The sequence below is a fragment of the Symphodus melops genome, assembly GCF_947650265.1.
Source record: "Symphodus melops genome assembly, chromosome: 19".
In the NCBI taxonomy this organism is placed as follows: domain Eukaryota; kingdom Metazoa; phylum Chordata; class Actinopteri; order Labriformes; family Labridae; genus Symphodus; species Symphodus melops.
The window spans coordinates 3,628,790-3,651,283 of NC_136709.1; the positions used below are offsets into that span (position 1 = coordinate 3,628,790).

General features: G+C 38.6%; 2 protein-coding genes across 2 annotated transcripts; one reads left to right on the forward strand and one right to left on the reverse strand.

Annotated features, from left to right (window-relative positions):
- Positions 1-156: 156 nt before the first annotated feature.
- On the reverse strand, positions 157-8,917 carry LOC306840162 (G-protein coupled receptor family C group 6 member A-like; the record flags this gene model as incomplete). The annotated part of the gene is made up of 7 exons (XM_079369255.1): positions 157-2,167; positions 3,103-3,220; positions 3,309-3,509; positions 4,173-4,985; positions 5,680-5,992; positions 6,083-6,197; positions 8,863-8,917. Coding segments are annotated over 7 exons (2,541 nt in total), but the record flags the coding sequence as incomplete, so codon positions are not given.
- Positions 8,882-21,492, forward strand: LOC306840163 (uncharacterized protein; the record flags this gene model as incomplete). The annotated part of the gene is made up of 15 exons (XM_079369256.1): positions 8,882-9,308; positions 10,325-10,468; positions 11,199-11,909; positions 13,441-13,560; positions 14,356-14,475; positions 14,655-14,795; positions 15,514-15,633; positions 15,796-15,915; positions 16,527-16,646; positions 17,723-17,848; positions 18,128-18,247; positions 18,549-18,668; positions 19,006-19,131; positions 19,318-19,437; positions 21,365-21,492. The coding sequence occupies exons 1-15, from the start codon at positions 8,972-8,974 to the stop codon at positions 21,490-21,492; spliced, it is 2,673 nt and encodes an 890-aa protein (XP_079225382.1). The 5' UTR covers positions 8,882-8,971.
- Between the last annotated feature and the right edge of the window lie 1,002 nt (positions 21,493-22,494).

Here is a 22,494-nt window from a genome sequence, read left to right on the forward strand (position 1 = left end):
TTTCAGGTGGTGTTTCTATCATATAAACATAAGACAAACGAGATACCTTTATCAAATACAAAATAAAAATCAGAAAAATAAATGCTGCAAAAAATAACCAGTCCTTTATAATAATAATTTACACTTTATTAATCCCACGAGGGGAAATTTAAATGTTTAAATGTTTCTGTCTGACACAACATGAAGGCTTGAAATGTAAAACTGATGAGCTTGTTTATGACTGTGAACATGCACACAGATCAATATCTACAGAGCAACAGTAAAAGGTTTCATACAAATACAAAGAGAGAAACAATGGCGAAGAGTCTCATGATACAGCAGCAGATTTAGTCACATAAGTAAATTGTAATTGTTTTTTTATGGTTGGATAGAAGCAGTACTCTGCACACACACTGTTTAGTGACTCTCATTTTAGTAAACCACACACTTATATGCTACAACCGAGTAAGATGAGGCAAAGCTTCTTAATGACTGATACATATCAAGGCAGATGCTAGTTAGTTTAGCATAGCATGGCCTAGCTTAGCATTAACTGAAAAACAGCTTGTCTTGCTTTACAGTGGTAACAAAATCTTCCTGCTTGTAGCAAAGCTTAGTTATTTACACACACTATAATTCAATTGCAGCAAAAACACATCTTACATTTGTATAAAAGAAAACACAGGACGCCAATTTGAAATCTGATTTTTTTCCTTTTTTTTTTGTTTCGAGATTTGAGTTGCAGTGTTGAGAAAAAAAAAGTTGAAATATTAAGAATATTACCTTATGGTGAAATAAAAGCACACGTGTCAACAATGAAGTTAGATTGCTGTGGACGAATAAGAATTGTCTAGGTAGAGGTAGAGAGAAGATATTGTGGGAATAAAGTTGAATTTTGTGAATGAAGAAGAAATATTGAGCCAAAATTTTGAGAATGAAGTCAAACATTGAGAATGAGATGAAGAGCTGAAAGTTTTAACAATAAAATCAAAGTGACATGGATAAGGCAGATGTTGAGAATAAAGTTAAATAGAAATAAAAAAAGGAATATAGAAAAAAAAGGAAAAACTGATGAGAACAGAGAACAAAAAAATGTAGGCTAAAATAAAGTAGAGGAGAAAGATTTTTTTTTCTTTCTGTTCTGATTCAAACAAAATGTTTTCTTTTCGGATTTAACTTCTCTCCTGCCTGGCTCATAAACTTCCATTTTCAATCTATTCTCCACGTTTCAATTACTTGTTTTTCAATGAAATTGTTTTGTATTATGATTTCGCCACAGGGATGTTTCTCTGCTCGTAATGCTTCCGGATGTACTCAGTTATCGCCCTCTCATTATTGATCTCTTTTCTGAACACCATGATGTAACACTTTGGGGCCAAGTGAAAAACAAGGATGTTGTAACTGAAAACGAGAATGCCTGCGCTCTCTATGGCTCGTTTGTATATCCCAAATGTGGTGATATGAATTGGGAAGAAGAGGATCCAGATGATCAGAAACAGTGCCATACTTGTGGAGATAAGACTTGCGTTGTTGTACAAATCAGGCAATTGTTTGCCTTTGTATGCGAACGCAAAACAGATGAGAACCAGGAAGGCGTTGTAGCACAACATGGCTAAAAAGAAGATCTTGGAGCCTTTAGTACACTGCTTCAGGATTTTCTTCACCAATATGGTTTCATCTAAACTGGGGGGGTATAAGTATAACCATGACACACACAGAGCCAACTGGACCCCAGAGACAAGGATCACAATCAGTGCCGGCTGATTGAGCTTTTTTATCCAGTAGGCTTTTCTCTGATCAAAGTTGAAGCCAAGTAAGATTTGGAGAAGGTTGGCCAGAATGCAGGAGATGCAGAGGGACAAGAAAATACCAAACAAAGGCAAACCAAACCTGCAGGAAGCTTTAGTGGGTTTTCCTGCGAAGTTAAATGTCAGGCAGAAGCAAGCCAGCAAGGACAAAAGCTCCAGGAAACACAAGTAACCACCAACAGCCTTTACAATGGGAGTACTACGATAGATTGTAAAGAGAACAGAAAACACAATGATGACGAGGATCCCGAAGACTGCCGAAGCACTCAGAATGATGATGAAGGCATTGGACCAGAGAAGAAATTCATCTGGTTTGTTCCAACAGCAATCCTTCAGTGGAGAGGAATACTCCCTCATACCACAGTGTATGCACTTATCACCTACAGAGACAAATACATGTACATTTAACTGCATGAGAAAAGCACAGATATGTAAGTGATGTTTCATATTTTTATTGAATTAACTGGCTTGTGAGGAACTTTCTAATTGCTGTGTGTAGGAGCCATAAATGAGGTAATGGAGCCTGTCACTCACGACTGGGTGGTGACGTGCAGGGTTCGAGGTCACGTGTTCACGGGCGGAGTTTTTATAAGGCTCACCTCCTTTTTTGTGAATGGGGAAAAGTTGTAGGAGAGAGAGGGGGCCGGGGGTTGCCGTAGTTTTTGTTGACCGTTCGCTTCATTCATTCAGCACCGGAATACAGCCATAAACGTGTACACTGATCTGCAATGTACTGTATGTGAACCAACGACACTCTTTTAATTAAATGCCACAAAACCGCATTTGGTTGAAGTCTGTGCTTCTGTGATAGCCGAGCAGCGCGTCATACAAATAAACCGAACCCAGGGTTTTCCTCTCCAGCGACATTAGGGCTTGGAGTCGCTACACTGTGATTTATCTCCCTGGGGACATATGATTCCTCTTGGTTTTTAAGCGACAATTAAGTGTATCATATTGCGTTATATTGTATTGAACTGTGGTGGTGAATGGACTTGAGCCTCCATATTGTTTCATATCAAATTGTTACCATAATGTACCGTGCCTTATGGTGTGGTATTATATTGTACCATACCAAGACACATCATATAGTATTGTATTGTTCCATATTACTCCCATGTCGTATGATATCGTACTGTATAATACCATGTTGTGCTGTATTATGTCATATCACATTGTTCCCTATTGTATTGAAGCGTGTGGTAGTGTACATACAGGATTTATCAAGTTTGTTAGTTTTCACAACAAACAATTAAAAAAATCAGCTTCTCAACAGACCTTTTCATCCTGTTTAAGGGGTAAAAAAAGGAAAACGTACCATTTTGTGGGGAGAAGGTTCCGTCTGGACACGGTACACAGATTTTACAGCACTTCTTTTCTGAGATTTTCAGCTCCTGTCCTGGTTTACATGTTTTAGAGCAGTTGTAAGCAGTGACCTTTACAAGAGGAAGCAGAATTATTGCACAATGATATTTCCTATTTCCAGGAAACAAATATTAAATTGAGTTTATGATAGGACCTTACCGACACATTTGTCATTTTCTCAACAAAATCTTCTGGGATCGTGATGTTTCCACGCGGCCAGTACTCGCCAATGGTTTCTACATGTGATGCAGTCATGTCCCAGTAGACAATATCATATCCTACACTAGGGTCTCCATTGGAGTCAAAATCTATGTGTGTGGTGTTCACGGTGAAGTTGACTTTCTTGATTTCCAAAAGAAGCTGTGAAAACAAACACAAGCTTATCTGTGTAAAATCATCCATGTGTTTGTATTTGCTTCCACAAGATGGATATGTCAGTAAAAATACTTCTGTTTTTGTTTATTTAAATCAGGTTTTGGGATCAAATTTAAACGCCTACTCTATTCTCTGTGAATTTCAGATGAGTTTACTTATAGGTTGAGAGTTGTTACTAATGAAGCTTAGCACATGGATTGGAACCGAAAAAGCCTGGCCTGGATCTTCAAACATAAAGAAAACATGCCCACAGATCCATCAAAAGCTCAGTAATGACACATTATGTAAACACAAACCATAAATGATCAGCCTTTACAGTTTGTTTGTTGTGTGATTGAAACACAAACGATAATATCACAGGAAGTTTTACAGTTTTAGTTTACAGTTTTTCTACCAGTAGGGGGAGCTGGGATCTTCTCCAATGATATGGTAGAGCTCCTCTAAAGTAAACCTGTCATTTACAAATTGCTACCATAGTTGTCTATGAAGAAAGGTATATAGCAGCGTTTACTAAACTTATCCTAAATGTTGGTAACCTCTGGAAGAAATGAAAAAAGATGGCAACTGCCAAACTCAAGGCTTTAAAATGGCCGCCTCCAATATATACATAAGTATGCAAAATATGTTAGTAAGATGATTTTGTTTTACCTCCGAGGCTGTGAAATTGGCACTGCGTCCACAGTGGTGACTGTCACACTTGAGGAGGCGTCTGAGACCCTCAACAACAACTTGAACAGCTAAGTAGATATTGTATGACATATCCTGGTCGATGCGATTTGCCAAGCATACCAGGTTTAGACATTTGTTGGAGCCTTCTTGGCTTGTGATAGAGCACTTTGGGTCACAATTCTCCTCAGATTGTTTCGGACAAAGTGGATAGTGTTCCAGGATATGCTCCTGGAAGGCGTTTGTGGTTCCGGTGGACATTGAGAGGACATAGTCTTTAAAACCAGGAACCTCATTCCTCTTAGAGATGAACCCTAACACCTGACCTGCCTTTTCAATGCCGGGGAGTTGAAAGATACGTTCAGAGGTGGACCAGGAGTCGCTGGCAATCCACGTTCTTTTGAGGTTGTATTCAATGGCTTTGTTCATGATGACTTCAACATTGGACGACTTGGTGAACAGGATGATGGCCTCAGCAGAGGAGTTATTAATTTTGCTCACCAGTGTGTCCAGCCTCGGATGGGATTCATTATTTTTCCAGGAAAAGTCACCTGCCAGAATTTCATGAAAAGCAATACAGACATCCTTCTCTTTCCTGAAGAGGTCCAAAAGGTTATCAGAGCCATACTTCCCATACTCATCATCACTTCCAATAATGGCTACTGATTTCCAGTTAAACTTCTTCACCAGCTCAGCAATGGCCTTTGTCTGATACTCATCACTTGATATTGTTCGGAGAAAAGTGGGGAACTTCAACTTCGTGCTCAGGAGCTGGCTAGTCGAAGCGTAACTAATCTGTAGCAGCATGAGAAAAAAACGTTAACATTGTTCTGCATGTAGTTTGCAACAAACCATAAGCAAATTATGACAATAATGACAGTCACATCTTACCATTAACCCCACTATAAATGTATTAAAAGTGATGTTTTTTTTCATATTGAATGCAATTTAATTTGCGATGAAATCATCCTCAACCCCTCATAACATGAGTACTAAAATATAAACTTTGTTGTTTGTCCCTATGTGTTTCTTTCTGCAACTCCCTCTACACCCCCCCCCCCCCCCCCGCATCTACCCCAAGCACAGTCTTAGCAGATGCACCTCCGCCTTTGAATAAAGTCAAACAATAGCTGTTGTCTAACATTAATAAAATAAGATTAAACTTTACCAATATTAAACTTTACTGATTACCCAAAATGGATTATCTCCTTGAAGAAGAACCGCTTTTAACAACAGCAGTTGAACTTTCAAACAACTTGACTTTAACTTGGGACTATGAAGAATGGAAAGACTCAGTGCAATTGTAAAAAGAATACCTCTTGAACTCAAGTATAAATTGTTGCCAAATGACTTCCTTTATGAAGTTTGCTGGTCAGTTATAACCCTTTCAAGCGTGCTTTGAGTTTTTCAGTCTTTCAGTTACTGTGGAAATGTTTTGTAAGGCAGAGAAATTATTATTATTATTGTTGAAAGAACCCTAAAGACAAACCTGGGGGACTGAGGACAAAGCAACAACCCGTGCGACAGCTATCGACAGTTCAGAACTCCCTCCACCAATCATTGCCTTTGTTTTGGGTTCAACGAAAGCAGCTTGAATGTTTTCAGATCCTAAACAGCTCTCGGGCTCTGCATGATCCTTCAGAAGCTGCAGCGTTGCTTTGATAGCAAAGCTGACGTCTCCACAGGTGTCGTAGATGTCATATCCGATGGTGATGTTGGGAAGAACCCTCGGTGTTCGCTGGTTTATTTCACTGATGGCGTATATCATCACCTGACTGTGGAGGAATGTCCTGAAACTATACCTGCAAAAAAAGCAAGCAATTACATATCCAGAATTTTCCTGCCACATGATAGTTAATTAAATGGATTTCCAGGGGGACGTATATACTTACACTCTGCAGGAGGACGGTCCATGTGTCGTGTTTCTGTTAGTTTCTCTGTGAAAAGGGAATATTCCTCCAATGATGATGTCCCCAGTAGAGCTGCCATGCAGAACATCACTCTTACCTGAATGAGTGAAAGATACACACAAAGTTATGAAAAACAAGTAGAAGGACATGGTTTCTGCAGACCGTGGACTGTGGATACACAGTAATGTGCATCTGTCCCTGTGTTCCTCTTTCTTTAAAATATCCGATGGATAACTGCTCTCATGCAACTTCCTCTTGTGGAGGGAAGATTAGTTCATTTGCATAGTTAGAACCTGTAATTTGATGCAAAACAGTCGCAGGTACAAGAAAAACGTGTTTTTGTGAATACCATGTTGATTTGAATTTTTCCACAAAATATAGTCACAGTTAAATATAACCCTTTACCTGTTTCCTCTAACAAGACAGGCATCCTTTATTTAACGATACAACATGGAAACATTTTACACTAAAATGTCTAAATAAATGAAACATTCACTAACCCTATAGATTTTGTTGGGTACTCAAATGAATTGTTATCAACTGTTATCAAAGCTAAAGAAATCCTTAATTTTATAGTAGTAAAAGGATGTGTCTTGTCCCAGTGGCCCAAATGACAAAGCCGCCATGACAGATATGTTTATCGTGCCCGTGGAAACTTGTAACATTACTTCAAATACAGCTACATACATTTCAGTTCCTACATCTGAAATCCTTCAAATCGTAGCCCTCAGGGTTGATGACACCCAGCACTACCTCTCCAGTAAACAAATCTTACTTCTATCCTCCTCCCTCACCTCCTGTTTATCTGAAATAAAATCCGGGTTCACCTCAAACGTACTTAAATTAAACAATGACAAAACCGAGATCCTTCTCATCTGCACTATATCCATGTTATCCAAAGTTGGCAGTTTCTACCTCACATTTCACAGCTCCTCAGTTTCCCCTTCCTCTCAGTTTAAACTTCTGAGTGTCATCCTTGACATCACACTGTCATTCCAATCCCATATCAATAACATTATCTGCATATTTAGTCTGCATATTTCCATCTACAAAACATCGACCAACTCTGCCCTTCCCTCACCCCCATACCGCCTCCATCTTTGTCCACAGCTTCATCCACTCCAGTATTGATTATTGCAACTCTATTCTCTTCGGCCTCCCTCATAAGTCCCTCCATAAACTCCAAGTGGTTCAAAGCTCTGCTGCCTGTAATGTCACCACAACCCCCTCATACCATCACATCAACCCCATCCTACAGCAACTCTACTGGCTCCCAGTGAAGCAAAGAACATTTTCAAATGACACCTGTAGACCTTCAAGGCCCTCCACAGCTTCGCCCTCCATATCTGTCTGACCTCCTTCACGTCGTCCCTCCAGCCCGCTCCCTCAGATCGTCCTCCTCCATCCACCTCACTGTCCCCTCTCCCCTACTCTGCACGCTAGATGTTTTTCAGCTGCTCTGCTCCCCAGTTCTGGACCTCTCGGCCACCTGTTTACTCTCTCCCCATCTTCAAATCCAGACTCAAAACCTCAAAAACCTGTTGAAGATTGTCTACTCACTTGAAACTGTAATTACACTGACTGTCCGACATTAAATTTCTTTTACTAAATGCTGATTTCATCCATTGTTGTTTTATAAATGTTGATTATTGTACAGTGTCCTGAAAGGTGTTTATTATTATATTACAAGGAAGTGGGACCTGAAGCTGCTGTGCTGTTGCTTTATGTGCTGCAGTGATAAAAAAACAAAAACAAAACATAATGTAAATTATACTTAGATACATTGGCTCATCTGTATATATATATTCTCTTCCTTGGGTCTGTTTCACCCATTTTACTGACTGATGATTCTCTGCCAGCCTTGACATCATCTTTTGTTATTGTTTTCTAAAAAGCCCCCTGATGGCAAAATGCACATCCATTCTATCAAATTTAGAAGAAGAGACTGTGGCACACTTTGCACTCCACCAGGGGGCAGTGGGCTATGTGGACAAAGATCACTGAGCATCACGTGCCTTTAAACTGAAAGGCTTCTGGTTTAGTTTACAATAAAGTTCGCACAAAATTAAAATAACGTGTTTTTTTTCTTCCATTTTTGCAAATAAGTTTAAAACCTCATCATGTATAATTCTAGTATTTACTGGACATTAAATTACAGAAAAGTACTTTGAAAGTGACGAAGACAATGTGATACAGTCACAAGTGAACAGCCTATATAAAAGTATATATCTGGTGAGGTGGAGTTTGTATTGCTCATCATTAAATAAATATAAAAAACAATATTTCAGCCATTTTGATGCAGGTCAAAGAAGCGCATACATTTATAAAAGAAGGCAATTATCGTGAAAATAAGAGGATTTTTAATAAAAGAGTAATAAAAAGCTTCACTACCTTTTTACCTCTTGTAATAATGTTGCTCATTTTGGTATTGTATTGTAATGTACTTATCTTTATCACTTTATTTTTTCCTTAATTGTTTTGTTCTTATTTGCTGGTTTCCTTGAAGGGATTTTTTTTTTATCATTTGCCTATGTGATCTTCCTGTACAGGTTTTTAGTGATGTTTAATGAAAAATTAATATCAATAAAATACGAGTAAAATAACACGAGAAATTATTGAAATATAGGAAACTATTTATCAAATTAAATGTAAATGCGTCTTTGTTTAGTTCCTTTTTGTTATTTGTATGAAGTGTTTATGTATGTAATGTCATTATTCTAATGACTCCATACCCCCCTCTCCTTGTGCACAACTCTCCTCACCTCTTTCAGATGACTTTGGATTGGGTCTCGTGCTCCCCACGCCTTGTCGGACGTTATATAAAAGCGTCACTTTCAGCTGTGGAAGTGGAGCCAAGGACAGGACGCCAAAATGACTCCAGCACTGCGAGAACTGCTGTGTTTTTTAAGCATCCTATCATCGGGAACTCTGGGAACTTCCTCTCAGGTTGGGTCACAGAGTGGCCGGCAGATTCACTCCATCAGTCCTTTTATCACACGAGTGTCCTCGCAGGTTCCTCCGAGGGTCCATCAACGCTTACAAGACGTCAAATCTCTCGAAACCCCCTCTGATGAAGAACCCAGTGCAGAAACCTTTCAAGAGCTTCAGCTGGCTGACCACGCAGCGCGAGACACCCAGCAGCAGCAGAGCGCGCGACCAGGAGACCACAGCTACCTGACGCAGGAGGGACGCAGAGCTGGCACTGGAGGTGTGTTGGTGGAGGTCCTATTGGTTTGTAAACCATTTACTGTTTACACTTACTGTTACTTAAGTCTTGTTTCTCCCATCAGATCTTTATGACTCCAAATAATAACTTCAGGACACCAGCAATGACTTTTAAAGTCATTTTCAATTGACAAATTAGGATTCCCATTACATTCATTCCAATTCATTTCAGACATGTATTTCCCCATCCTCTATGAGAGCAGAATAGCACCTCTCCCATGGAAATATGACTCTTTAATTTAAAAAGTTGTAGATGCAAACAAGTGTATATAGGCCTAATTAATATCAATCAATAAAATAAATTACAACATTTTACTTATTTATTGTAAACCAGGTGTAATTCTTAAATCCAGATAAATTGATGCTTATCAATTAATAAGAAACTTTATTCATGAAAAGTAACTATGAATAAAGTAATGATCTATCTATCTAATCACATAAAGTCATAGCAGTCTGTTTATTATTACCATTATTGTTAAGTGTTACTAAGATCTATTGCAATTTATAACACCATGACATCAAACTGTAGCCCTTTCTTTCCATTCAAGACAGAGCATTTCATAAAAAATAGTTGCATTTCTGAATGTTTCCAAAGTCTGCATCGACCAATAACATCATGTATTATAACCAGTACAAATAAATACAGATCAATAGGTAAATTGCATGATGTTATTAACTCATTTCCAAATGATTACTTGTTTCCTTGTGTTGTACTTGTGTTGTTTTTGCAAGACATAAAGACCACTATTCTGTTCACTTTAATGTATGTGACATAACAATCGTGGGTATAAGATAATGCAAAGAATAATTCCCTGTAACATTTAGAAACATTTTGTTCATAAAGTGTGACATTATTTCTGTGCTTATTGGGAAGAAAGGGTGAGAAACCATGCACAAAGAAAAGCCAGGCAGTACTAAATTTAATTTGATATGAATCAAACAGAAGTCACCACTTCTCTGATTCCTTCCCCTCTGCCTTTTCCCACTCTCTTGGCAAAGCTGCTAACTCCAGGTTTACTCAGCCACCCCAGCAGCAGACGCCCAAGAGACGCCAGCCACTGCAACACAGAGCTGCAACCAATGCATCATGGGAGTCTGCTCGAGACTCAAGAGGCCCTGCTGCATCCATCAGAGCCAGCGCAGGTATTTTAATAAATCCATAACTAACATGTTCTCATTCTAATCTAAAAAGACTGTTGTTTGTTTTTGGACCAGCGTTTCTTCCCATATCAAAAAGCCATAAAAGTCCCATAACATCATTTATTCGTCTATTAAACTAAAAATAATGATTTTTATAGAGGTCAGTTTGAAAGATGTCTTTGAATAAGGTTGACCATTGATGTTGAGGTTTGTTTTCATTTTTGGGCACAAGTTAGAACGCGGCATATCCAGGTTTTTCAAAACCAAGATAAGACCATTTGCACATTTCTGCAACCAGGATATAAATTTAACATGCACAACAATAAACCAGAACAAACAGTCTAAGTGTTATGAACCTACAACGAATAATCTGAAAACCATGTGGAATATTTACATGGCTCAGTTCTCATGGTGTCTATCCAGCCACTACAGGTTGCCAGGCTTCTGAAACCAAGATGTTCAGATGTACAATAACTAGCTAATAATATTAACTTGCTTAATAGTGATACCATGCAGCTCATTTGCAGAAGCTACAGACCATCTTCGACGTTTGCCACTGAAGTCTTCTCCCACTGTCTCTAAAAATATCTTGAAAAAATTGATACATACAGGTGTGCATGTAAACACACTTTACGAGAAGATTTCCATTCTTCTATGTTGTAAGAAATAATGTGACAAGTTTTACCCAACAATGACATCCTTAACTCCCAAACCTTTTTGTTTTTTTTAACAGCAACAAGGGCCAACTGCAGAAACCGGCCCATAGACTTAGTGTTCATCATAGACAGCTCCCGCAGTGTCCGCCCAGCCGAGTTTGAGAAGGCCAAAGAGTTCCTGGTGGACATGGTGGACAGTCTGGAGATCGGCTCAGACGCCACACGAGTCGGCCTGGTCAACTATGCCAGCACAGTGAAGATTGAATTTCTACTTAAGACTTATTTTGACAAGTCGGCCCTGAAGCAGGCGTTGGCCCGTGTGGAGCCCCTCGCTTCAGGCACTATGACGGGCATGGCTATCAAGACCGCCATGGAGAAAGCTTTCACCGCTGAGGCAGGAGCACGAGCTGGAGCCATGACCATCACCAAAGTAGCCATCATAGTGACGGACGGGAGGCCCCAGGACAAAGTGGAGGAAGTATCAGCAGCAGCTCGGGCATCTGGGATCGAGATCTACGCGGTTGGGGTAGACAGAGCGGACATGGCGTCCCTCCGACTCATGGCCAGCCAACCACATGACGACCATGTCTTCTATGTGGAGACCTATGGGGTCATTGAGAAGCTCACTTCTAAATTTAGGGAAACCTTGTGCGGTAAGGATCAGGATTACGGAAGTGCGGATATTCCTTTAGATGGCAGAAATGGTGATTATGGTCTCAGCCTAGACCGCAGAACAGACCGTGATGGAATAAATAAGCCTAATGAAAGTCCAGATAAAGGAAACAACGGTACGTCAGATCCGTACGTCAGATCTGTGATGGTTTTGGCAGCACCATAGAGGGAGTCTCCACTTTAAAGTACCCAGTCCTCTTCTTTGAATTTACACACAAGGGCAAAATAACAAACGCAATACTGCCTCTTGTTGTGTTCAGATTACCAACATGATGGTGTTGACTTGCAGGTTGTGACAAAAAGTGTGCAATCAACAATAAGCCATGTAAAAACGAATGAAAGAAGAAGACAATTCACTGATCACTGCTGATCTAAGACTTGATCATGTTAAAATGGTTGAAGCCTGATACGGTGCTGCCTTTACTTTTCACAGTGAGCACACTGCTTGCTGCTCTCTCCGCTGCAGCTTGTGCCTCATGCTGCTTCCTCAATTTGGACCAAGGCGCTCTGTGACATTAATGTCCACTCAGCCTGCATGGCAAAAACCCTGACTTGCTAAATAAAATAAAATATATTTTAGTGAGATTTTTGATTCAAATATTCTTTCTATAGAGTATACAATTATAAACTTACCTTAAAACCTGCACATCTCTACATAACTGATATAAAAACGATGCTCATTAATATAGAGTTAAAATACTTATTTTAAATAATCCTCTTTGAAATACATCTTCCTGCTGTCATGCTGCTGTGTTCTGAATGTGAGTTAGTCAGACTTAATTCAAAAGTTCTGCTGAAGGACCCGAAACCCACAAGTTTACAAAAGCAGTGGCAGAAATTTGAACAACTAATCGAAAGGTCAAAAAGATGTTTTTGACTCATCTTCATTCAAAGTTCTCACTCTTGTATTGCCAGATAGCGTAACAGCTATGTAGCGTGCCCCATGTGCAGACTATATAGTCCTTGTTGTAGAAGCCATGGATTCGAATCTCGGCCTATTGCTCTCTCCTAACATTTCCTCTCTTTCTTCAGCTGTCCTACAATAAGGTTGAACGGTCCAAAATGTCTTAAAACAAAGTTCTCACTTTGACCATTTGACAGTGAAATGCTTTTATATAATGAAAACCAAGATCAAATAGATCCAATAAAGTCTCTTTATATTGTCTCTTTTACCTTTTAGTTCCATCATGGTTGCTCGTGCAATTTTATCTATTTATTTTTTAAATGACTGTCCATTTACAAAAGTGAAAACATGCAGCTCATGCATGACTGTGTTCTCATTGATCAAATATTCTGTTTGCATGACCTGAACTGCATGAAATAGTCCATTGGAAAGTAATGATGCTCAGTTGTTTTAAAGTAATTAAATTAATTTAAAACTGAAAATCCCTTGTTAGATTAGAAAGTGACAGATTACTTTGTCTCTCTTCGTCACACGACAAAGGATTGAAAACGACAAAATAAGTTCAGTTTAACACTGATTTAGTTTAAGCACAGCTCGCTAATCAAGCTAACTAATCTGCATGTGGGTGGCTCTGTAAACTTGTAATTTTACAATGAATCAGTACTAACACCTTCCTTACACAGTAAGTAGTCTGTATAGTTGACAGATTTTTCTTAAGCCAATCAGACCGTGTTTCTTTGCAGGTTTGGATGCATGTGCTCAGGGACACAGCTGCCAGCACATTTGTGTCAACAATGAAAACTCATACGACTGCATGTGTCGGACAGGATACGTCCTCAACCCGGACAAGAAAACATGCAAACGTAAGAATCTTTATCTTTTCTTAATGTTTTTGATGTCTCAGTGTTAAATATTACATTTTGTTTTTGAATGGTCAAGTGTCAAACTCCCTCTGAGCATTGGTTAGTTTTTTCATACCAGCTCGTGTCATATGTTAAATGACAAGAGCTGTTTTGTGAGAAGTATAAGAGCATATCTTATGTGTTGTGTTGCCATAAATAGATCATATAGCTCTAGAAATAGACCTTTATAATGGTTATCCAGACCCGAGGTCTACTGAGACTATGATGACCCTGCTTAGAGGGCTACCTAGAGTTACAGGTACGACAGGTTCTTTTTTTCTAAAAAGCAGCAGAAAACTCACCGTCATTGTCTCGCTCTTCAACACTGTGAGGAGTTAGAGCTGCAGCAGTGGCTTTGATGTCAGCTGATGGAGGAAGAGAAGGTACTTCAGAGAAGCAAAAGGAAAAACAAAGAAAAGCAATGCAATTACCAAAATATTAATCAAGACTTTCAAATGAATAAAAATCACTACATAGTAATGCAAATTTGGAAAAAATGAATTCGAAAGGACCACATAGTGTTGAAAAACACCTTAAGAGAAACACACAATGACACAAAAGACAAACTAATGATACAAAATGACTACTGAGACACTAGAGCATACACAGACATGTACACTTTCAAAAAATATATATTATAGGACTACAAGTTCAAATAGATTTATGGCCACGTGCATTAAAATAACAATTTTACATTTTGAAGTTGTAGTTTGTACACAAACTTAGTTTATTAGATGTGAGAGTGTCTCTTTGCAGGTTTAGAAACATGTAATCAAGGACATGACTGCCAACATATGTGTGTCAGCATTGAGGACTCGTACATCTGCAGATGTCAACAGGGATATGTGTTAAATGCAGACCAGAAAACTTGTTCACGTAAGACCTACATTTCATACATGATTTGTTTTCTCTCTTTTGATCAGTTCCTTTCCCTGTTTTGTCAAAGAATCGTACAATCTCCTTGTATCCTCAATATAGTGTGTGCAGCAAAATCTTCTGCAACTCTCAGTTTAATGTGAAGGGCTTCAAGTTACCTGTTGCAGTTTTGTCTTCAGGTTCAGATGCATGTTCGTTGGGACATGACTGCCAGCACATTTGTGTCAGCACTGGTGACTCGTACATCTGCAAATGTGGCCTGGGATATGTTTTGAATGCAGACCAGAAAACATGTTCGCAAAAGAACCAAGACTTTTCAGGTAGATTGTGTCCCTTCATTCATCACAAACTGTAGGATACGTTGACTTTTGAACATATGAGATAACTTTGATGAAGATGGAGTGGTATGGAATTGTTGGCCTGTTCTTAAAAACACAGCAGTCATTAAAGCTGCTTGGGACTGGATTTTTCGTAAGAAGCTAATGTTTAGTTGATTTAGATTTTGGTAAGACCCTCTTTAGCTTTTTTTATCCTATAGGCTAAATATAAGTGTGTGTAATAGGGTGCACTGGCAGCATATATGTGTAGGAATTGTGATTTGTTCTTCTATATTTGTAAGAAATTGATTTTATGTTCATGTTTTAGTACAGTGTCTCAGTTTCCATCTTTGAAGGAGTGTTGGTTTCTGTCTTTATATATCTGAAAAGAATCTGGTGTTCATCTGTAATTTTAAAAGTTCTGATCTAACAGATTTGACCGGGCTGAGGTTCTTGGTTTGCAAGAAAATTGTCATGGAGAGAGAATGAAAGAGCACAATGAATTTTATAAAATGCCATTTTAGAGCTTACTGGTAACTGTTAAGATGTCTCCTAGATGTTTAATCTTAAAATTTGGAGAAGACCAATTCAGAAAGAGGATTACTAAGTTGTAAACTTCAATAGTTGAAGGAACAATGACCATAAAGTGGCTCCAACACTTTAGACTCTCCACGGTTGGTGTCATGAGATGTCAGTAACATGCAGACATGTCTGTTTTCAGGATCTGATCCATGTACCAGGGGACATGATTGCCAGCAGATTTGTGCTAGCAATGCTGACTCGTACATCTGCAAGTGTGGGCTGGGATATAAGTTAAATGCTGACCAAAAAACATGTTCAAGTAAGAATTTGGACGCTGTGATCTGAGGATCTTAGTACAATCTCACTGATCAGTTGAGAAGATGTCCATTGACTTGCTTGATTTAAGGCAGAATTTGTTTGTTCAGTAAAGGTAAATCTGTGTGGCGGTGTAAATATCAGCTGTGGAAGTATTTCTTTTCAGGGTCGGAAACATGTGACCAGGGACATGACTGCCAGCATATTTGTGTCACAAATGGTGATTCATACTTTTGCAAGTGTCGTGAAGGATATGTGTTGAATGCAGATCAAAAATCGTGCTCACGTAAGATTCTTTTATCTTTATTTACATGCTTTTCAGGTTGCTGTGTTCTTTTTGTATCCTTCATGTATTTTATTTACTTAAATACAAGATCAAATTCTCAGGGGATTGAAAGTATTACTTTTTTTCTGCAGTAGAGATTGATCTTGCAACAAATGAAAAAGCACTCTTAGTCGGCTTCACCTCCGGATGTTATTATGACCTTTATATGGATGGAACCCTGGTCTCCTTTAGCGTTATTTTCAATAGCACACTAACAGAGACCACAACGTGCCCGAGTTCAAAATATAATCTTAGCAAGTTTGTTCATCAAATGTCTTTTTTGTATTATTAAAAGCCTAATTCACCTGCCAAGTCCAGATAAAGTTATATCAAGAAATAAGATACTGATCTGGATTGTTCAAGTGAATGCGATTGATAATAAGGGCAAAAATATATTTTTTGTCTGGAAATGAAATGAAATGAAAGATTTGAGTTTTCTGATTAATATGATTATGATATAGAATCCTTCATTTACTGAACAGCAGATCAGATAAACTCCTGCATACAGGTCTATTATCAGAATTGACTATAACTCAGTGAAGTTCCTAAAAAGGGTTGGTGTGTGTTTGCAGGTTCAGATACATGTGCCCAGGGACATGACTGCCAACATATTTGTGTCAGCACTGAGGACTCTTACATCTGCAAATGTCAAGTGGGATATATGTTAAACGCAGACCAGAAAACTTGTTCACGTAAGAACTGGTGGTTAATCCTTTGGTTTTGTATTAATATCCAAGCTATTTACTGTTAATCCTGCCATAGTTGTATAGCCCTGTTAAATACAGCGGAGCAAATACATTTAGTCTACTAATTTCTTTAAGCTCTGCTTCTGATGTTGCAAATGGATGCTAGCTTTGGAAGTGTCTCCTTTCAGTTTCAGATTTGTGTGCCCAGGGACTTGACTGCCAACATGTCTGTGTCAAAAATGGCAATTCTTACTTCTGCATGTGTCATGAGGGATACATGTTGAATGAAGACCAGAAAACATGCTCACGTAAGAACTTGTTCACTGTATTTTGATATGCATTTTCTTGCATATTAAAATGATGCTATTCCAGCATTACTTTATTATCATTATAAAACACAACTTAATAGAGGAAGAAGCGATTAGGCTCTGTGATGATAGCAATAATGAGCTTAATGAGAAGATCTTACATCTTCTGCAATTGGACGTTCGGATAATGACATGAGTCAACTGACTTGATGTCAAGAGATGCAGAATTGGGGCTAGAGTTAATGCATACAGAGTTGTTTTTTCTGAGGAACCTTTAAACAAGAAGTCAGCTGTGAAAGTGTTTTCTTTGCAGGTCTGGATGCATGTACCCAGGGACATGACTGTCAGCAAATATGTGCTGGCGATAACAACTCGTTCCTCTGCATGTGTCATGAGGGATATGTATTGAATGCAGACCAGAAAACGTGCTCACGTAAGCAGCTGATTGGTTTTTCGATTTGCATTTTTATTCCACAGATTATAACATTTGGAGTTTCAGAGGATGCTCCTAAAGGCCCCATACAATTTAGCAGGAGAGTAAGAGATGGTGGGGCAGTTCATCCTGTGGACACACCACAAGTTTTTTAAAAATATTTTCTATTTTTATGGTCAGCAAGATTGAGTCGGAGATATGTCAACTTTAAAAGGTTTTAATGTTTTGATCATAGGGATTAGGCATGGGCCTCTTTTAAAGACAACTGTAACCAAGGGGGCACCAATATGTAATGTTCCACCACACTGATTGTCATTTAGATGTGAGTTTTCCTTTTTCAGGTTTAAGTTTGGATACATGTGCCCAGGGCCATGACTGCCAGCACATTTGTGTCAACAATGGGAACTCTTATACGTGCAAGTGTTATGATGGATATGTATTGAATGCAGACCAGAAAACATGTTCACGTAAGCGTCTTATCAGTTTTAATTTGCATGTTTGAATTCCTGGTTTTATCGAGCACTTCATATTTCAAAAAGCAGTACAATTGTATGTTCAAGGGGTGGTTAAAAAAAGCACAATGAACTAAAAAACAAGGGACATTTTAAAAATGATGTTGTCACAAGGCTTGTACATTTTCCCCTTCTAGGGAAGTGTAACCTGTGGTGTTCCAAAAAGGTGATTTGAATGCATGAGATGTCATCAGAAACAGCTTTCAAGGTGCAAGCGTTCCTTTTCAGGTTTAGGTTTGGATGCATGTGCCCAGGGAAACGACTGCCAGCACATTTGTGTCAACAATGGGAACTCCTATGTCTGCAAATGTCATGAGGGATATGTATTGAATGCAGACCAGAAAACATGTTCACGTAAGCACCTCATCTCTATAAACATTCGTGTTTGTTATGTTCTGGCCCCTCAGAAAATCGACAAAAATGACATTCAACGTCGCAAAAGATGGCAAATCAAAGCATGTTAGTAAGAACTGGAGAATATGAGAGTTTAGAAAAACAAGTTCACAAGAATTTCTGAATATTTTCTATTTTTTGAGTTCTGCAGGAGAGATAGAAACTGGAAATGTTTTATAGTTTTGGTCATAGGGCATCTTTGAATGTATTTCCCCCAACCGACTTTTTCATTGAGGTGTGAGCTTTCCTTTTTCAGGTTTAGGTTTGGATACATGTGCCCAGGAACATGAATGTCAGCATATCTGTGTCAACAATGGGAACTCTTATATCTGCAAGTGTCATGATGGATATGTATTGAATGCAGACCAGAAAACATGTTCACGTAAGCATCTTATGAGTTTCCACTTGCATGTTCCTTGAATATTTCCCAAAGCACTAAGTTGGAGTTTCACAACGTTGTGTAAAAGCAACTTAAGTTTCAAATAGTGAGTTAAAGATGGTGCGTCATGTAATCTCATGGATATACCAGAGCTCTTGTGAATGATGTTTTCCATTTTCGAGGAATGCTGTAAGATGAAGGGGATGCAAAGACAGGAAATCTTCAGTCACAGGGCTGAGACATAAGCTTCTCCAAAGGGCACCAAACACTCTGCCAAAAGCCAAAAGGACATTTTTGATGTCATAAGGTGTCATAGTAATGCACAAGTCTTTCTTTACAGGTTTAGGTTTGGATGCATGTGCCCAGGGACATGACTGCCAGCACATTTGTGCCAACAATGGGAACTCCTATGTCTGCAAGTGTCGAGTGGGATACATGCTGAACATGGACCAGAAAACGTGCTCACGTGAGAAAGTTCTTCCTCTGAATTAGTGATCGGTACAGCTTTCAGAAATGCTAAATCCTGCTTCATTATTTTCAAGGGAAGCAATTCATATTTTAAGGGATTCAATTCATAGAATAGTTGTGATAACCGGTATCTTCTTGCCATTAAATTAATTACACCAAATCAGTTGTGAGTGTCTCTTCACAGGTTCAGATGCATGTGCTCAGGGACATGACTGCCAGCACGATTGTATCAACAATGGCGACTCGTACAACTGCAAGTGTCGAGTGGGATATGTGTTGAATGCAGACCAGAAAACGTGCTCACGTAAGCATCTGGATTTTTCCAACATCTTTTTTTTTGTTTTTTTAATTCAGTCCTTTAAGAGGTGTCACTAGTTTGTGTACAGTTCTAGCCTAAATAATCTTTACACACAACCCTGACAATCATGTTGCCTTGTGAGAACAGTCAGACTAGCATGGATTGGATGGAGCAATAAGTGTGGCATACATTGGCATAATATTTACGAATTCTTAAAGGATCTTTTTCCTTTATAATGTTTGGAAATGTTTTTACCAGAGATGAGGGTGACCACATGCTTGACTTAACAAGAACCTTTGCAAACCATCTCAATCTTTCCAAGCTGATTGAAAGTGAGGTGGATATTTTCCAAGAAGGGCCTACTACTTTGGTATTTGCTTGTTGGTTGCTAAGCCCTCTCAAAGAGTGTAAAGGCTGGGCAATTTTACTTCTTTGAGTGGTACTTTAGCCTTTGAATTAAAGAGTTTGAAGTTTTTAATGAAAGCTGATCTGCTGTTAAGCAAAGACTCTGAGTTTTTCACAGTGGTATGTATTGTGCTGAAAAGATAAAATCAGATAATGTACTATGCTTAGGTGATCTTCTGGCTCGAAAGGCAATATCATGAAAAGAGAAACCAGTTTATTTGTAAGCCCATTAAATGGATAAATGACCTTACCTGGGATTTTTTCAGAAACATGGTTGATGGCACAGCACAGGCTTGTAGAAAAAAAGCTAGTTCAGAAAAATCCCAATTAAAAAAAAAAGTGCCTTGATGGGGGAGTTGTATAAAACGTGTGTGAAAAGTAGTGATAAAGACCATCCTGTTAAATAAAAGGGTTGCATATCGAAGCAGAAGCACTACGATGACGGAGTTTGGTGAAGCCCATGATGACAGTTTTTCTCTAAATTTAAGGTTTAATAAACTTGGACTTTTGTCAGGTCTTTTTGCAATCCTCAGTTGCAAAGAAGTCTGCAATTGACTGCAACCAAGGCAACTACCTCCAACAAAAAGCAATACTTCTGCTGATATAACCAGAGTTTATGAGACATAAATGTGTGCTGCTCTGGTTTGTGAATGAGAGACTTCTTTGCAAAGGAAGTTGTCATATAAAGGCCCTGACAAACCAAGGAGATTGCCAGCTGTCTGTCATAGTTGGACTGCCCGTGAGCGGTCGTTGTCTTAGTTTTTGCGGTTCATCCGGCTCTGTTGCTACCTGTCGGCCCCAGTCCCCCTTTTTTCAGCATGTCGAATCGGAGGTCGCGAGAGTAATCTCTTTGATTAGCTGTTCGTTCTGAGCGGGATTCCTTAACAAAACATATCAAATGAAAGATGGTTTAAAATGGCATATTTTACCCTTTATTGGGAAAAGAAAAAGAAAAAAATAGTTTGATAAAATAAAATGATGGTGTTGGGGTATTGTGAGTTTTTTTTAATGCTAGTGTTTGGATAGGCCTGATAGTGTTCATGGCTCTGTTCAATGTTAATGCTAAAAGTTTGGGAAACCCTGCAACAGCCCGTAGTAAATTGTTGTAATTGATTTGCCTTTTATCTGTTGTGATTGGATGTCTTTCAGGGAATTGGCATGTAATGCACAAGTGAGTATAATGCCCAAACAACGTGCTCTGTAAAGCTTTCCAAATCTGACTTCTGTAACTAAGCACTCCGAAGTGACTGAATCATATCTAACCCAATTTCTAAAGTCAATCACAAATGGAGATAAGACAGAAATCATGTTTGTCCCTAATGTATCAATGAATAACCATTATCTTTATGTATTAACAATGTATTATCAACTCTTAAATGTTTTCTTTTTGAAGGTTGGCATCAACTCTCAAAGTGGCCGATGGTCCAGAAAGGGAACTGAAGGATTAGCAGTGTGTATTTTCCAGCAATACTAAACATTCACTGAAATTCCCTGACCCTCTCCCTTCATATTTTTCTCATCTGTTCAGAGGAAATGAGGAGTGAAATAACCGAAAATGCCTGCATGTGTGAAGCTCAGATTTTGTTCCAGAAGAAAGTTCAGTCAACGATTCAGGAGCTGAGCAGAAAACATATCCTTTTTGTCCCATCAGCTTAAGTTTAATTTGTGATTTAAAAAACAGAAAGTTGAATTTAAAGTTTGATCGTGTTTAGCTGTTGTGTTGTCATCATGAATTGGAAAATATAACTACTAAACTTTTCAAAACTGTATTTCCTTGACTGTTATTTCACTTGATGAGCTTCTACAAAAAGTGAACTTCATGGAGGGTCAACAGCAGTATTAGGAAGCAAGATGATCAAAAACATGTTCGATACTACCCAACAGTTTGACCAGGAGAAGTCCTCTGTCTAAGGTCTACATAGCAGGCCATTGCTATCTGATTCAATGTACTGTAAACATTGTGGTTGTGTATTATTAATGTGCATTCACCAGTTATTGGACTTCTTACAGTAAACTATGGTGTAACTGGTGAAAATGTTAGAATTCTTCCGCATATTTTTAAAAAAGGCTACATAACATCCGTAAGTGTAAATCAATTAAGTTACAGGATAAACCATATGGGATTTATAGAATAAAAATAGAGGAGTATGTCAAACAATTGTTAAATATACCTTTCATATTCATGAATGTTTACAGTGGGAACATGTTGAACCTCATCCTTGTTGTGTTTTGAGTGCTCTGACAACATTTCTTGGTTGGTGATGGTGCTTTGTCGAACAAAAAGCCCTCGTCCGTGACCGTGGCACAATTACTAATCTCTTTCAACAACAGGAGCATTGTTTGTTGCAGCTTTATTACACAGAGAAAAGACCAAAAAAAAAGAGCCTGATCCACTTGGCCCCATGGCTGTTACATCACAGTGTATTACTGCAATCCTTTTTCTTTGATATCTGAATTATTTCAACAACTTAATCAAACCGCAATAATTATCTGTAACAGACTGGTACAATTGTTTTAGTAGATGAGAAAAAAACAATTGCTCGTTTGTGGCCATTTAGGACTTTTTCAGAAACATTTCTAGATTGTGAGTTAATATCTCCGGTTTTTTTTGAGTCATCGAAAGGGTTGTTTAGAGTATTTTCTTTTGTACATGCACAT